The 12825-nt window shown below is 50.3% G+C and overlaps 1 protein-coding gene across 1 annotated transcript in view; it reads left to right on the top strand.

The window, feature by feature from the left end:
* The window catches only part of PAPPA (pappalysin 1), a gene marked incomplete at its 5' end in the record, with an annotated part of 220415 nt that overhangs the window by 162665 nt on the left and 44925 nt on the right, over positions 1–12825 (top strand). The window contains 2 exons of the mRNA XM_080671094.1: positions 5383–5551; positions 5783–5966. Of these exons, the coding sequence (XP_080527220.1) occupies positions 5383–5551; positions 5783–5966 (353 nt within the window). The remainder of the gene's footprint in view (positions 1–5382; positions 5552–5782; positions 5967–12825) is intronic.

The following is a 12825-nucleotide window of genomic DNA, read 5'->3' as shown; positions in this document are numbered from 1 at the left end:
CTTAGGTTGCTGTCCACAGGCTCAACCAACTTCTCAGCACCTCTCAGAACACCTGCCGGGGTCGCTGGTCCAGGAGATACCCCTGCACACGGAAGTGCAGTGCCCGACGTGTGTGCATCCCCACTGTGCTGAGGACTCCCTGACTTCTCCAGAATGCTGTCTAGCTTCACCCCTCAGCGTCCATCAGATCCTGCTCTTCCAAGTCCTTGTCAATCTCTGGGATCAAGTCTACTCTATCCCCTTCCAAGGGCTCCGCAGTGACACACCTCTGTTGTTTTTCCCTCATAAAACTGTGACCCCTGACAGCTGGGGGCTCTAAGAGCTTCTCTGGTTCTGCTCTGTCATCTGAGAATGGGACACCTACGGTCCAGGCAAGAGAAGTGAGTGACCCAAAGTCACCCAGACAGCTGGGGCAGAACCGGCATTTGAATCCAGTTTTCCGGATCCAGGACGGAGATCTTTCCTCCTCCTCAGAGGCTTTAACACTGCTGCCCCTCTGGCCAGACTAGCTAGGCACAGGCCTTGGTCCCGCAGGCAGCCTGGGACCGGAGTGAACGGCTGCCTCGGCCGGCATGTGCCCTTCACTGGGCACACCCAGCTCACCTTGCCCTCACCTGTCCACAGAATCTCTGCTCTGTCTCACCACATCACTGGCTTCCAGAATTCCAGGATCTGGCCCTCAGCCTCCTGCCGTGGGAGCTGCATCAGTCTCTCAGTCTCGCTGCCCACGCGCCCCTGCAGCTGTGGTGCTCAGAGCCTCTCCCTTCACTTCCTCCAGGGTCGAGCATGCTATTGTGTTGTTTGTTTTGTTTTGCTTTATTTTTGTTTTGCTGTCCCCATATGAACAACCCACAATGCTTTATAAACAACCTGCTGTTATTATCTCCCATAACCTCCCCATGGCATGATTGCAGCTAAGTGGCAGGGCACAGGGGTCAAACCAGGAGTCAAGGGCACAGAGCCAGGAGAGGAGCCCTCGCCGTCCTTTAACTTCTGTCCTGGCTGCAGCGTGACCCAAGTGTCCCCTGTTATGCATGATCAGGGCCCTTTCAAGTGGTGGTGGGGGCAGCAGCTGGGGGCTTGGCTGTCAGATCACCTAAGGTTTCACCTCTACATGGAACCTGAGTCTATAAATAAATGAGTGAGACTATAGATAAGAAAAGAAAATTCATAAGTATCTGATTCTCTCTTCATCTGGGGCCGGGGGGAGTTCCCCAACTTTTCCCAGATGTGAGCATTTCATCCATACATTACCAGTGCTCCTTCCCCACCCCTCCCATCCGCCACATTCCTCCCCTCTGGGAAGTGTCCTTTTAAATTATTTTTAAATTATTTTTAAATTATTTTTATTGACCGTTCATCATGGGTATTAAATTGTTCCCCCATTTTTTTTTAATGAAGCCAGAGGCTTTCCTTTTGTTTTCCTTGTTTTAATTTTTGTTTTTGTGTTTCAGAAATGACAGGGCTGTGTCGGGGAGTAAATTATTTGGGAGGGGCAATTGGGGTCATGTTTGTCATTTTTGGACAATGTGTTCCCATGACCCTTTCCAGCTCACTGGAAAGAGGGAGGGTCAGGGGCTTTGGGGACAGACAGATCCACACGAATCCTGTCTACACAGTATGTTTGGACGAGCAATTTAAATTCTCTTCACTCCCCCCTTCTTGAAGATAGAATGAAAATACCACCTCAAGGAGTCACCGTGAGAATGCAAACAAGATGATGTCAAAACACAGAGGCCAATGCCTAGTGCATATTACCTCTCTTCCCCTTTTCTCCCTTCTTCAAGCCTGCAAACCAGTTGCAGACAGATATGATGAAAAAGCGGGGCTGCCTCACCCCCTGAGTATGTTCTGGAAGACACTAGTCCTAAGACATGTCCCATGAAGAAAAGTAATCAGCGTTTGGAAAGTGGTGCACACCTTCGTCACTCCTGGAAATCCACAGTGTGGTTTAAGAACATTCAAGGTTCTGAGAAGGCCTGCAATGAAAAAAGCAACCTGGTCTCCTTAATACAATGCTACCTTTCTCATCTGACCACGGAACCTCTGTGGCCGGGTACCTCAGCGACTGTTTTCCTTCTAGAGCAGAAAGAGCCCGAGTACAGAGACCACTTTCTCAGGGAGCCGCTGTTTCCAAAGCATTTTCATGCATCGGCCTTTCTATTCGACCACACGCTGAGTTCCACCCTATCCTAAACCTTGGCACAGGCCCTTTCCTCTGCCTGGGCTTCCTCTGTCCCAAACCTGTGTGTGGCTGATCCCTTCGATCCATCCAGGTCTTAATTCAGATGTTCCCTCCTCATGCAGGCTGCCCTTGACCCCTCTATACAAAGTGCCTGCCCTGTCCTCCCCCACTCCCCCCACCACACTCACCCTCTCTAATTGTGCCTTGTTTCAGGGCCCTTACTGCAGGCATCACTGTCTACAACAAGCTTGTGTATTACTGTTCTTTGACACATGTTCTCCTTCCTGAAACACCCAGGTGACAGGAGTCTGACCTGTTCCCTCTGTTGCTGTCTCCCCATGTGGAACAGTGTCTGGGGTGGGTCTGCTGCATAGACGAATGAGTGGCTGACAGGTCACCCTGCTGACAATCTTGAGAGAGAAAACATTTTATTAGCTCCATTTTACAGAGGAGGAAACTGAGGCTCAGGGTGTCATGACCTTTCCAAGGTCAGACAACTGATAAAAACAGCAGAACTGGGGCTAGAGCCCAGATTTGCCCACTTGCTAAACCCTGTGCTCTTTCTATTCTAGAAAATCAAGTTTTCCAGCTTATCCTTTGCCTGCAAAGGATATTAATGTGCCCGGAATTGAGGAGGGCGCCGCTGGTTCCTTAATGGCCCCACAGCCCAGAGAAGCACTTGTCTCTCAACAGGGATCCCAGCATCCCTGGGCCATCATCAGACATCAGACGGGAGCCCGGGAAGTGCTGGGAGTGCAGAGAGCTCGATCTTTGAGGCAGAGGTGGAAGCCCCGCTTGGAAGCTGGTGGCTCCCTGAGTAAATCTAGTTGAACTGGAGCCACGTGGCTCTTTCCCCAGCCCTTACACAATGCGAGCAGATGCACTGTTTGGTGTCGAAGCCCTTGTGTTGACTTCACAGTTCCAGTTTCTTCCAGGTCTCCTGGTGGCACAAGGCCAAGGCTGCCAGGAGCAGGGAGGAGGGCGGGGAGTTGAAACCTCTCAGCAAGTGTCCGGGAACCCCGCTAGCCCTGTGATTCTTTCCGATTCTTTCCTAGGGGGGTTCTGTGGGGAGCGCAAAGCCCGTGTTAGTGTGGGTGCTGACAGACACCTAAGTCAGATGCTTGCCCCTCCCCCGTGTTTCAAAAAGTGAATTTGAACAAAAGAGGTGAATTTTGGTGATGTGCTTTGGAGACTTTAGCTTCTCCCCTCCCGCACCCCACTTTTTTCTCACCACCCTTCTGAGCAGGGGCGGGAGTGTGGTGGTGAGTAGTCATGTGCTGTAAAAGCCTCAGGAGTGTGGTCTGAGACTGGCAAAAAGAACAGACATCGGGGATTTCCTCTTAAGCTGGTTTGACCACAAATTGCCTACTGTGTCCTGGATAAAAACAGGAAAATAAACGGCCTGAGGCTCTGGATACAAATCTCGTTCTCTGTGCACAGTGTGCCTGCCAGGCTCTGGGGCAGACGGTCAGAGAGGCAAAGGTGGGAGAGAAATGCCCCAAGAAGCTTCTGCTGTTGGGAATCATGTCAACCTCCAAGAAATAAATGCCTAGGAGCTATGGGAAGACACTGCCGCCACTCGCTTCTCCCTGGTTAGGGAATGTCTGCCATATGCGAGGCATTTTTATTGCCAGTGTGAAGTGCACCCAGATGAAACAGGCATCATCTTTACCCTCAGGGCAGTTCTAGTCAAGGATTTTGGGGCCACACATCTGGGCAGGAACTGAAGTAACTGAATCTACTGGTCCCAGTTTTTCTGACTGTGAAATGAGTAGTACTGAGCTCATGGAGGTGTTGTGAGGATGGAGTGAGCTCACGATGTGAGCAATCGGGGACTAGGCATTCCTTTTCCTGCATGTCGGGGCTGTGCTAGGAGGGGAAAGGTCACCAGGCGCAGGGATGTCACATCGTTCCTATCTGCATCCTTAAGGACGAGCACATGTCCCACACTGCTGGGTGCCCACGGCCTGTGCGTCAGCGCCTGAGGCAGGCGCCATCGGGTTAGAGAAAGGAGCAGGATGCCTTCATGGAGCTCCCCTGGGATATGGGTGAAGTGTCCTGTGGAAATGTACATGTACCAGGGACCTGAGGAATGGGGGGATTGGAATTGGCAGGAAGATTGCAACAGCAGCTGCAAAAGACGCGAGGCATGACCTCTGGGCATCTTTCCCAACAATTCATGAATTACTGTACAGTTATAAAGGGCTTCTCCCTCCAACCTCAGTGGAGTCTCATGGCCATGTGGGTTGGCCAAATCTGAGAATACACTGGAGGGACATCAGAAAGGTGATGTACCTTGCTCAAAGGTACGCAGCTTCTAGGGAACAGAGCATAGATGTACTGCTATCATTAGCCACCATTTATTGAGTGCTTTTTGGTGCCAGGAATTCTGCTCTGTGCTTTCCCTGAACCATGGGATCTAATTCTTACAACGACCCTTGGGAGTCAGTACTACCATCCTATCTAATAAAGAGGGAATATGCAAATTGACCATCATGCTATTGCAAAGATAGTGACACCCAGTCCCCTCAGCTCTGGTGGCAGGCGCGGACCCGCCCTCAGCCCCCCAACTGCCCAGGGCCGGCCCGAGGCACAGGCAAGCTGCCCAGCTGCCCAGGGCTGCCCGAGGCTCAGGTAACCAGGGCCAGCTGAGGCTTGTGCTGCCAGCAGTGGCAGCAGCAGAGATGTGATGGGGCCGTCGCCTTCCCCTGATCACTGGGTCGCCTCCTGCCCCGAGGGCTCCCAGACTGTGAGAGGGGGCAGGCCGAGCTGAGGGACCCTCCCCCCCCCCCCCCCCGCCTCCAGTGCATGAATTTTCATGCACCGGGCCTCTAGTAAGATATAAAGAGGCTTCCATTCAACTTGGTGTCTGGCAGATAAACATAGTAAATACTTGCTATACTGAAATGATCCCCATTTCACAGATGGGAAAACTGAGGCTCTGCAAGGTTGGAAGCATAGTAACCTATAAAGCTCTCAAGGATTTGAACCCTGGTTTGTCTGTTTCTATACGTGACCACTGCTTCCAGAGTCTTCCTCATCTAGGCCAGCTCCTTCCTCCCCTCCATCTCCTCTTCTCCCCAGGCTCGGCCTCCTGACATTTTAGAGAGGGAGGCCATGAGCCTTTATCTTGCAGCTGCAGTGCCCAGGTCCTGCAGGGAAGCTCCCTCTGACCTTCTGGTTTCTTCCCTCTCCAGCTGTGTGCACTTCGCATGTGAGGCCACCGACTGTCCGGAGCTGGCCGTGGAGAACGCCTCTCTCAACTGCTCCAGCAGCGATCGGTATCACGGTGCCCAGTGCACTGTGAGCTGCCGGACAGGCTACATGCTCCAGATACGGAGGGATGACGAGCTGATCAAGAGCCAGGTGTGTGCAGGCACTGGGCCCGCAGCTCCTCTCCGCCTGGAAAGGCTGACCGGGTGCTAAATATGCTCCCTGCTGGGTCTCCAGTATTTAAAGTAGTGCTGCCACATAGTAGATGCTCAGTAAACATGGAGTGATTGACAAGGCTCTGAGCTGTTGCCTGGGGAGAAGGGTGTGTCCCCATATCTGGGATACCCTCTGCTGCCACTCACTGTGTCCACCTCTGCCTTCCAGACGGGACCCAGCGTCACAGTGACCTGCACTGAGGGCAAGTGGAACAAGCAGGTGGCGTGTGAGCCCGTGGACTGTGGCATCCCGGACCAACATCATGTCTACGCTGCCTCCTTCTCCTGCCTCGAGGGCACCACCTTTGGCAGCAAATGCTCCTTCCAGTGTCGCCACCCAGCGCAGTTGAAAGGTACGAAGGGCCCTCTGGCTGGGCTCGCCCTGCCTCCTGTGTGGGAAGCCCGGAGCCGCTTCCAGGCTCCCCTCCTGGGTCTCACACACCAGGCCTTGGGTGGATTTTATTCGTCTCCTGATTTCTCGCCACCAAGTGCACTGTTTTACATGTCCCTGTAGGCAGTTAAGGGAAAATCAAGGTGTGGACAAGTATGGCAATGGAATCCCCTCCAGGATCTTGCAAGTTTTGTAAAAATGGAGGGAAGGAGGCAGGGAGGGAGGAAAGAGAGAGGGACAGAGGGACGATTCAGAGAGTAACATTTGAAAGGGATGTGGCTTGTGTTCTGGATATGGTTAGGGCCCAGAAGGCTAAGAGGTAAGTGTTATTATTATTCCCATTGTCACAGAGGAGGAAATTGTCCAAGGCCGCCTCATTTGTGGCGGGATTCACATTGGCGTCCAGGTGTCATCTTTCTCCAGAGCCAACTGCCACCCTTAGGAAGGCCAGCTGGGGAGAGGAGTGGGTGCAGGAGGAGGCGATGACTGGCCTCTCCTGGGCTGGGTTCTAGGTGTGAGAATGTGGATAAGACATCATCAGGCAACCTGAAGAAGAGGCCACATTTGGGAAGGAGTGAGAGGCTGCGTATCCTAGGATTAAAAAGGCTTTTCGAGCTCATAGAAATAACCGATGATTTGGGAAGATGGAAAACAGAGGGAGGAAGGAATTTGTGCAAAATCACGGAGCAAGTTAGCCACATTATCAGGATACATGCTCTTGGCTTCCAGCCGAGTATTGGATTTGACATTATACCCAGTTCTCAGAGGGGCCAGGACGCTCTCCTTTGCTTGGTTTATTGGAGGAAACATTGCCCCTTTATCAGATATCCAAAACGGCATCTCTCTCAAGCACAGAGGCCATTTGGGGTTTATCTGTAGAGTGTGCAAAAGTACACTTCTGTGGGGTATGAGGGCTTGGAGGGAGATCTATAAATTCTCTTAAACTTAGATATAACGTGTACTATTAAGTCTCAGGCATTTCGGCGATCAGAGAGGGTCAGTGGTTTCCCCAAATTTTCAAGGGGATACCTAGCTTCAAAAGACTAGTGGACTTGAGTTCTTGGAAGGCAGTGGCCATGTGTAATTCCTTTGAACATTGCTATCAGCGACCCCAGGGCCTGCACACAGTGAGACTCCATAAAGTACATTGAGTGGATGGCTGGATGAATTAATGATGGTAACACCACAGGAAATATTTAAGAGTGAATGAAAGACACAGCATTCTCACTAAACTGCCCCAAATGAAAAGTGTGGAACGCTTTGGGGATGAATTCCTTAGGTCCCCTCATTTTTAACCTAAGATGATTTGAATAAAAAAGCTATAGATAATTCTTTTGAGTACTAAGAAGATTTGACCTGAGAAAGATGCCAAGACCAGTAGAAATTGTAAACCTCTGTCATTCAGGCTGCCTAAGCCCTTCTCTTGGCCCCATTTGCCTAGATTCGGGACTGGGAAATCACACATCTCAATCAGAGGCTGCTGGGATCGGAGGTGCATACATTGTCATTGATCATTATACCCCTCATTGTGGGTAATGATAATTCTTCATCAAAGGGATTCAGACCCGCCTGCCATTGCATCTGTGCTGACATGGGAGGGGCAGCGGCTGTGCTGTGCACATGAGGCCACAGAAAGGCCATCGTGTTGATCATGGTGGATCCTAACTTTGCCCTTCCCTTGAGAATGCAGGGAAGCATCTCCCCAGCGGCCACACTGACCCACTAGAACCCATGGTCATTTAGCATCACCTGGTGCTCAAACTCCAGGTATGACCCTCTGCTTGGAGCTGCTGGCAGCAAGGCCAGGCGGAGACCCTGCCATCTCTCTCTTTAGCTTGCTCATGTCTCCTGGGGTAAAGAGTTGATCAGAACTTTCCCCATTATTTTGTTTGCTTACCTTTCTTCCCTCCCTCCTTTTGTTTTTCCGTTCCCTGCAACATAGTTCAAGCAAAGAGAGCATTGGCTTTAAGTAGAATTAAGTGGATCAGGATTCTAGGGTTTCTATTCCAATTGTTTGATCTTAGGTGAGCAATTTCCCATCTCTGAGCTCAATACCCTCATTTGTAAAATAGGCTAACGAGTGTCCAGCAAAGGGCCAGGTTGAGGAGTGAAAGAGGTAGCAGGTATAAAATGCCAGAGCAGAGAACGTGCTTGGGAAATACTCTTCTTCTCCAAGAGGCACCCTTGTGAGGACTTGTGCAGGGGCTTCCCCCTCTCCTCTTTGTCCCCGGGGGACTGAGTCCTGGCAGCTGGGCAACAGGCTCCACCCTCCTTGCTTTTCCCAGGACCTGGAGGTGAGTGTCCCCGGAAGCACAGCTACCACCTAGGACAAGCAGCCGAGTGCACCTGGGAACCTGTGTAACACAGGTAGCACCACAGACCCACTGGCCCCTTACATTCCAGTGAATTTTTCTTGCCTTTCGCTGAGATTCCAAGCCCTCATCAAGATGTCTGCCAAATATCCCAGGAACTCACAGCCTTAGAATCACTTGTGCCAAGGTCCTTCCTTTATCCAGTAAACACTAGACAGACAGTATCATACCTACAGAAATGCATGAGAGGAAAAATATTCTCAAGTTAAAAAATCACAAAACTTCAAAATCAAAATCATGAGTGTTTAATGGAATGGCTAAAACTGCAACATTATTCACATCACCTCAACTCAACCAGGTTGGGTGCACTTGAAACTGACTATGGAGTAGGGGGTCTACAGTGAGCGTGCCCTCATCCTACAAAGCTCTTTTTAAAAGACTTGCTTTCTGTTCTGGCTCTTGTCGCCTTTTCTATCCCAGTTTCGCCTCTCTAACCTCAGATTTAAAACTCGGTCTATCCACCAGTTTCTGTAAGATACCCCATGATACCATTGAGCACCTTGACGGGACTGAGCTGGTTGGACAGGGAGACTGGCCACATCCTACAGTGCCCAGCAATTAACCTTCTCACCTGCTCTCAGCTCTTTGATCCACCCGTTATCCTCTCCCTTCACAACCCTGCCACAGCTTCCCTCCCTCTAGGAATTCCAAATTCTCTCTTCTCTCTCAGGCAAAGACCCTTCCATCTTTTTCTGAAGTAGATAGCCAGGCTCTGGAGGGTTTGGCTTTATCCATGGTTCTCATCTGGCACCTTCGCACAATCCAGGTCACCTCTTAAGAGGAACTTTCCTACACTTCCTAAGAGAATGTTTCCTTTTACCACCCTAGTATTTTGAAGAGAGCAGAGTCAAGGGTGTCATGGGTCCACATCACGACTGTCCTCTTTGTCCTTCTTCCGCTGCTTCTACTGTCACTTCTGTTTCTTACCAAGAAAAATAAAGCAATCTCTTCCCAATGCCACCAGCACCGGCCTTTGGCTAACACAGCCACCTGCATGTTTATTTGTCCTCACTAGCTGCAGTTTTGTTTTCTCAAAACAATACAGTGGCCTGTATATGGCCTTTCACATCCTAAAATGTTAGAGCTGGGTAAGAATTCAAAGAGAGCCAAAGAGGTTAGTTGACTAGTTCAAGGTCACAGGTATATTCATAATACGTCATGCACTTAACAAATGGAGATTGAAGACCTATTGTGTGCTTGGCACTAACTATGTCCCAGAAATAAAAGAATGAAGAGGGTGTATTCCCTGCCCTTAGGATGCGGGCAGTACCAACACCATGTATGGTACAATGAACCCAACCTTGGATCTCCCGGCCGCTCCTCCTTGATTCTGCCCTAGGTTACTTTTAATCTCAAAGGCACTTCCAAAGAGATTTGGTCTTCTGCATATTCTTTTTAATAAAATAATAAAAACACATCGCTTTTGACACTATGTTTATAATTACTTTAATACTCACTAGAGATTGAAATTTCCTCAGGCACATTTGTAGATAGGCCAAGCAAATTTCTACCCTCTTGACTTTAAATGATGAACAAAGGAAGGTCAGGGTCACACAACTGTTTGGAAGCCAATCTCTGACATCAGCACTCTTCGCTCCACAGGGAACGCCAGGCTTCACCCAGTGTCCTTCACGCAGTGTCCTTCAGCTAGTGTTGCCCGAGGGATCTCAGACAGGGGAAGGAGAAAGGGAGGTGTGGAAGTGAGGGAAGCATCACGGGTCTCTTCTGAAGCCAGTTACTGCTGTGGGCAGCCAGAGCTCATTCTATTGAGGAGCGAGGTTATGCCCTCTGCAGCTCTGGAAACCAGCCTGTGAATCCACCACCTCCATCTCTGGTTGAGTGCTACTTACAGGGTCATTGACACCATAGGACTGTGAACTTGCCCTGCGAGCGGGCAGAACACCCATCCATGCCCATGAGAATGGGCCTCTGCATAGTAGTTGGGTTTCAGGGACAGTAAACACCCTTCAGAGTAGAGAGGTCAGGGCCCAGGGATTCAGGCAGGGCATGTGCAGCCTGTGTCATACCCTACTTTTTTCAAAGCCACACATGCCCTAGCCGGTTTGGCTCAGTGAATAGAGCATTGGCCTGTGGACTGAAAGGTCCTAGGTTCGATTCCGGTCAAGGGCATGTACCTTGGTTGCGGGCACATCCCCAGTAGGAGGTGTGCAGGAGGCAGCTGATTGATGTTTCTCTCTCATCAATGTTTCTTACTCTCTATCCCTCTCCCTTCCTTTCTGTAAAAAATCAAAAAAATATATTTAAAAAAAATTAAAAAGCCACATGCACAGAAGCGGCCGGCCACAGCTGCGCATGGAAACACCCATGCACACAGCTCCGTGTCTGCCCCTCCTGAGTTGTGTTTGATGTGGGTGGGGGCATGTCCATGGTCCTGAATCACCGGGTCCTGCTTTAGTGTGCTTCTTCCTCTGACTGTGGTGCAGGATTAATGCCTATTTACCCTGTCCCAGAATTCACATTCCTGGTTTGCATTTTTTTCTCTTCTTGATTAACATTTTGCAAAGTTTTGTGCTATCTTGGCCACAAAGGAACAGCATCGTCCATTTCACAATTTTGATTTGCATAGCAGATGAGAGATACTCTTAAGAGTCCCAACACTTTCTTCACAGATCTTTTATCCTTCTTAGGCAATATAGAGAGGGTACTCTCCGCACATCTTTGATAACGCCTCTTCCTCCCAAGCTTTTGCCATGCATTGGCACCTCACACCACTGCTCCAAGCACAGAGGCAATGCAGGAAGCCTAATGACTCCTCCTTCCACACCCCTCATGCCTTTTAGTTGATGTAGAAATAGCTGTGGTTTGTTTTTGCAGCATCACAGTTTATCAACGTGGGGTCCTCTGGGGTTTACAGATACTGAATTATCTGTGCTCACCAGATGATTCACACTGACAATGACAGGAAGGAGGGGGCAGAGGACCTTACATACAATTGCACAGGACTCTCTCTTCCTCCTTCTCCCTGCTTTCTTTCTCTCCATAGTGCCCATTGCCTTTCAGCACACCAGAAACGTTACTTCCTGGTATAACTTAGTGTTCCTCCATCCAAGGAGAATATAAGCTCCCAGAGGGCAGGGTTTGAGGCTGCTTTTTTAAGTTTTGTCCATTGCTCTGTTGGTAGCTGGCATGTAGTGAGCGCTATGTAGATGCTTGTTGAATAAATGAAAGCTTCTGTGCAGTTCACAGAGTCCTTTCAGACCTACTAATGCAGGCAAAGGGTTAGGAGGGAGGAGAGGGAAGGAGGGAGGGAGGGAGGGAAGGAGGGAGGAAGGGAGGGAAGGAGGGAGGAAGGGAATAAGGAGCTTGACACCATTTTCTGGACACTTTTCATAAATGTTGTTTCATTGTATCCTCTCATCGCCAGGAAAGGCAGGAGCAATTGTTTTCTTTCTGTAGATGGGATATTGGAGTTTGCCTCTCAGAATAGCTAATAAGGGCTCTGCTGAGCATATAGGGCCAGCTTCCCATTAAAAACAATAACCGTCTTGTAGTGACACAACACTGGTTTCGACTGTCAGTTTCACTAACTGTGAGAACTTAGTCAGGTCACTTCCCTCCTGGAGTCTCTGTTTCCAAATAGGAAGTGTCAGACTAGGAGCAGTGCTGTGAGATCACAGGAGATTACGCATCAGCAAGCAGTTGGCACATGGTAACCATCAGCTTGGCCCCTATCACTCCCCCCACCACCCCCTTCAGATCACACCTTTCGACCTCCAAATCCCAGAGCCTCCGTGCTCCCAGCCCTGCTGTCAACACTGTTCAGTAATACCCCAGAAGAGGAAAGTGTGATTGAGAAACCCAAGTTCTGGGTCCATCTCTAATTGTCCTGGGGAGGCTTGGGGCAGGCTGTGCTGATAATATACGACCTAGCAGGGAGATACCGGACTCCCTGGGTTTCACTTTTATTTGCAAAGTCCCCGTCCGGCCAGCTTCCGGATGGCCGTCAGCACGTTGGTCAGAGCTGGCATGGGCTGCAGGGGGCATGCTGTTCTCCCGGCTGCTTGGCAGGACGTCAGGAACATTGGGGATGGAGAGAGTGAGACCTTCAGATACCACGATGCTGTCACTTCCAGGCATGAGGGGAACGGGATGAACAGAAGGCGCAGATCCCAGTGTGGAGCTGCAGCTGGAGGTCACATAGCACACTGGGTCAGAGCCCTCAGTAGACTCGGCAGGAGCTTACTCTGCCAGTTAATAGGAGGCAAGGCCTTCCAACCCTGGGCTCAGAGGTCCACCTGGGAAAGCAAGTGGGGTGGGGGGGTCTCTTTCCTGTGCAGTAAAAAGGTCCAGGAGCCTTGAATCTTAATTCACGGTGGACATGGATAAGTCACCCCCCAAGCTGGGCTCCTCCTTCTGAGCGGCTCTCTCCATCTCCCGAGGTTCCTGGGTGTAAGTGTAAGGGTCTGGCATTACATGTGGAAGACCCTC

The sequence above is a fragment of the Plecotus auritus genome (genome assembly GCF_963455305.1).
Source record: "Plecotus auritus genome assembly, chromosome: 5".
NCBI classification, from domain to species: domain Eukaryota; kingdom Metazoa; phylum Chordata; class Mammalia; order Chiroptera; family Vespertilionidae; genus Plecotus; species Plecotus auritus.
This window is presented reverse-complemented; position numbering and strand designations above follow the sequence as displayed.